Source organism: Seriola lalandi, unplaced genomic scaffold (assembly GCF_002814215.2).
Source record: "Seriola lalandi dorsalis isolate HSWRI2012SDOR001 ecotype SW California unplaced genomic scaffold, Sedor1 jcf7180002054773, whole genome shotgun sequence".
Lineage (NCBI taxonomy): Eukaryota > Metazoa > Chordata > Actinopteri > Carangiformes > Carangidae > Seriola > Seriola lalandi.
In genome coordinates, this window is record NW_019525326.1 from 134,514 (window position 1) to 138,105 (window position 3,592).

The window sequence follows — 3,592 nt, forward strand, 5'->3', positions numbered from 1 at the left end:
TGATCTGGAGTGTCGACAGCCAACCCAGGACTTTGTCAAAGTTTCTGTTGGAGTTCCTCCTGCCTGGTAAAGACTCAGCAACAGACGGTGCTGGACTTTCTCCTTTCACTGGGAATTAAACAGAAACACAATTTGATATGGTCGTGCTCAGATTTAATGTGAATGCTGGAGATAATATTATAATTTTTACTAACTGTCAGGAATCAACATGTCCATGCTGCTCTGAAGAACAACTGTGGATCTCAGTATGCTTTTATCCAGGTTTTCAATTTCCTGGCTGATTTTCGCATCTATGATTTCCTCCTTCTCCTTTCCATCCTTCTTCTTCTGACCAATACCCCGGATTTTTAATTTGTTTGTGTCACCAACTAGCAAAGATAATCAAAACAGAAGATTAAAACAATTATATATATTATCATGGAAGAAAACAAGGCCTCCTCATCAAAGTGTGATACTCACTCAGTGACTTGGGTTTAGTGCTGGTCTCACTTCCCCTGATCTCAACTTGCAGCTCAAGCAGTTTTTCCTTGAAGCCTAGCATCAGCTCCCGCTCTCTCCTCCTGTACTCCTTCTCCAGTCGTTGCCTCAGCACATATTTGACCTGCCTCCTCTTGAACTTACCGTCAATTCTCAGGTGGACGTCCCTCATGTTGGGGCAGAAGAGTCGGCCATTGTTCCCTGCCACCATTTCCTCTATCTTTTCAAACAGCTCGGTGACCTGACTCGTATTAGCTTTCTTCATATTTTTCATGACATGGTACTTGTTCTCACACTTGTCTACCAACCAGTGTAGAGCACCAGGCTCCCTCTCAATGTGCTCCTCTACAGATTTATCTGCCAGCTTGTCTCCATATGTGAACAGGACCATTGTGTGTTTCCAGACACTGGCATCTAAAAGGTTCATGTGTTCCTCCAGAGCAACCTTCTGAACCTGGCTGAAGGCCAGGTCCAAGGGAATGACCAGCAGAACAGCATGCAACCCTAATGGGCTCAGTGAAAGACCTCTGGCAATTTCTTTGTCAGTGTCTTCAGTGCAGCGGGAGGACTTACCCCACCAGCCCGGGGTGTCGATCACTGTGATCCTCCTGCCAGCAACTTCCCCTTGATCCACTTGACAGTTTTGAGTCTGACAGGTGGGAAACACTTCTTTGTGCAGGAGGGTATTTCCTGTTGCAGTCTTTCCAGATGTCTTCTGACCAATCATCACTATCCTCAGCTCCTGTAACTGGTGTCTGGGCTCTGAGAAGAAAAAGGGTGAAAGACAGATTCACATGCTGCACATATAATGTGAATAAACAGCTGTGTGATAATGGTCAGTCTTTGTTGTTTCTATGTTCCCTGAGGGTGAAGTTCTTATTGTCAGGTCTTAAAGTCTTAAACTGTGTCCACTTCAGTATATACTGCAGTTTCTTGTTACTATTGCAGACAACAACATAATACAAGCCAATGTATTGGCCAGTTGACTGACACTGAAATGGGATAAATACTTTATAACACAGTGGTATTAGAGATACCCATCAATTACCTCCAACAGTCTCAACAAAACATTGTGTCACCAGATTTGTATTTACTGCAGCAGCGTTATGTTGTGTTTCTCTAATTTTGTCCACCTCTATTATCTATTCAGTGTGTGTGTGTGAATGTGCTGAGAATGCCTGGCTAATATATTTATGACACTAAGGCTAGATGACTCTGAACCATACTGTACCTCTGAAGGTTTTTCTTTTGGCCATGACTTGACTTTCCCTGAGTCTTGCTCTTTCCTCCACTCTTCTTCTTCTGTCTTCAATAGTCTTAAATTTCTGCTCATCAGGGACAAAATGGCCCCAACTATTTCCCGCAACAGTTGCAGTTATTTTCTCCAGCAGCTCTGTGATTTGAGCACCACTGTCAGTATTCTTGTTATCGATGACGTGATATCTGTTTCCACATTGTTCAACCAGAGACTGTAAGGCTTCTCCTTCCCCTTCGATATACTCCTCTATGGAGCGTGATCCCAGCCAGTCTCCTCTGGTGAAAACGACTAAAGAGTGTCTCCACACTCCTTCCCCGAGAAGCTCCATGTGTGTTGTTAAGGCGTCTAAGTGTTTGGCATTGAAGGATGCATCTGCATCTATCACCACCAGGAAGACGTGGGGCCCAGGGGGGCAGAGAAACATGCTGCGCACCAGTTCCTCTTTGATTGCTTCAGGAGTGTCAAACGCAGGGAAGCCTTTCCACCAACCCGGTGTGTCCACAAGAGTTATTTCAGTTTTACCAACAGAACCCTGCCGGATCACTGAGTGTGCCGTTCTTTTCCCGTCTTCTTGCTCTTTGATTCCCAAGATGGTGTTCACCACCGAGGTTTTCCCAACGTTGCGGCTTCCCAAGAGAATCATATTGAGTGTTGGAGGTTTCATCTCCTCTGTTATCAGACATAACAAAGCTTGATTAGTCATTTTTGATTAGTCATTTTGTTTAAAACCCCTACAAGATTTTACAAGTGCTTGTTATGTTCCATGATCTTATAAACTCTATTAATTCCTAATCTTGTCACTCTGTTGCATGTAAAATTATTAACAGCTTTATAATTAGATTTTTTACAGATTCAGTTATTCCTTTGTAACGTCTTTTAATAATTTCCAGTTAAAGGTCACTTAATAAATATTAATTTTTATCTATAAGACTCTCCAGGTTCTCTTCATATGTAATGCTTAAAGAAATAGTCCGACATTTTTGGAATTATGTTTCACTTTCTTGCTGAGAATGCTACGAGAAGCTAGTTTGCCTCTAAAGTTTCATTTTTTACAGCTCCTGTAAATGTCACAAATTAACATCTTATACCTTGTTTGTTTATTTCTTGGTCGGGACCAGTTGCTGGATAACCAGTGGACCCTCCATGAAGTCACTGTACAGTCAGTTTTTGTACAGATGAAATTAACAAAATAATTGGTGACCTTTCAGAGTAGCTGCTGGAATTTTCTAACTCAGACAGAACCAGGCTAGCTGGTTCCACCTGTTTCCAGTCTTTGTGCTAAGCTAACTGGCTGCTGGTTGTAGCTTTATATTTAGCAGTCTGACATGAGAGTGATATTGATCTTCTCATCTTGCTCCCAGCTTGAAAGCAAATAAACACATTATCTGAAATGTCAAACTTTCCCTTTACACCTGTAGGCAATGATACAGGAACATATAACAGGCCACAGGAAGTGTCACATTCACCTTGAATGAGTGTTGTCATTTGTTGTCTTTGTTCCTCAGCCCTCCTCCGTCTCTTTTCCGCCCTTTCAGCCACCTCTCGTTGCTTCTTTTCAATGATGGTCAAAGTCTGTTCATCTACCTCATAGTAGGAGCCATTGTTGTCACTGACAATTTCATCTATCTTCTGCAGCAGCAGTGTGACCTGAGATGAGTTGCTTTTTTCCTTGTTATTAATCACGTGGTACCTGTTCTTGCACCTTTCTATTAACCACTTGAGTGCATCTCCCTCGCTCTCTATGTGCTGCTCTATCGTCTTCCCTCCAAGGTAATCCCCACAGGTGAACAGCACCATGGTGTATCTCCACACCCGCTCCCCCAGGAGCTTCATGTGCTCCTCCACAATCCTCTTCTG

General features: G+C 42.9%; 1 protein-coding gene across 1 annotated transcript; it reads right to left on the reverse strand.

The window, feature by feature from the left end:
• Position 1: 1 nt before the first annotated feature.
• Positions 2–3,586, reverse strand: LOC111669107 (GTPase IMAP family member 8-like; the record flags this gene model as incomplete). Its single annotated transcript, XM_023425332.1, has 5 exons — positions 3,202–3,586; positions 1,709–2,404; positions 460–1,239; positions 195–368; positions 2–108 (listed from the first exon to the last, which is right to left on the reverse strand). Coding segments are annotated over exons 1-5 (2,124 nt in total), but the record flags the coding sequence as incomplete, so codon positions are not given.
• Positions 3,587–3,592: the final 6 nt, after the last annotated feature.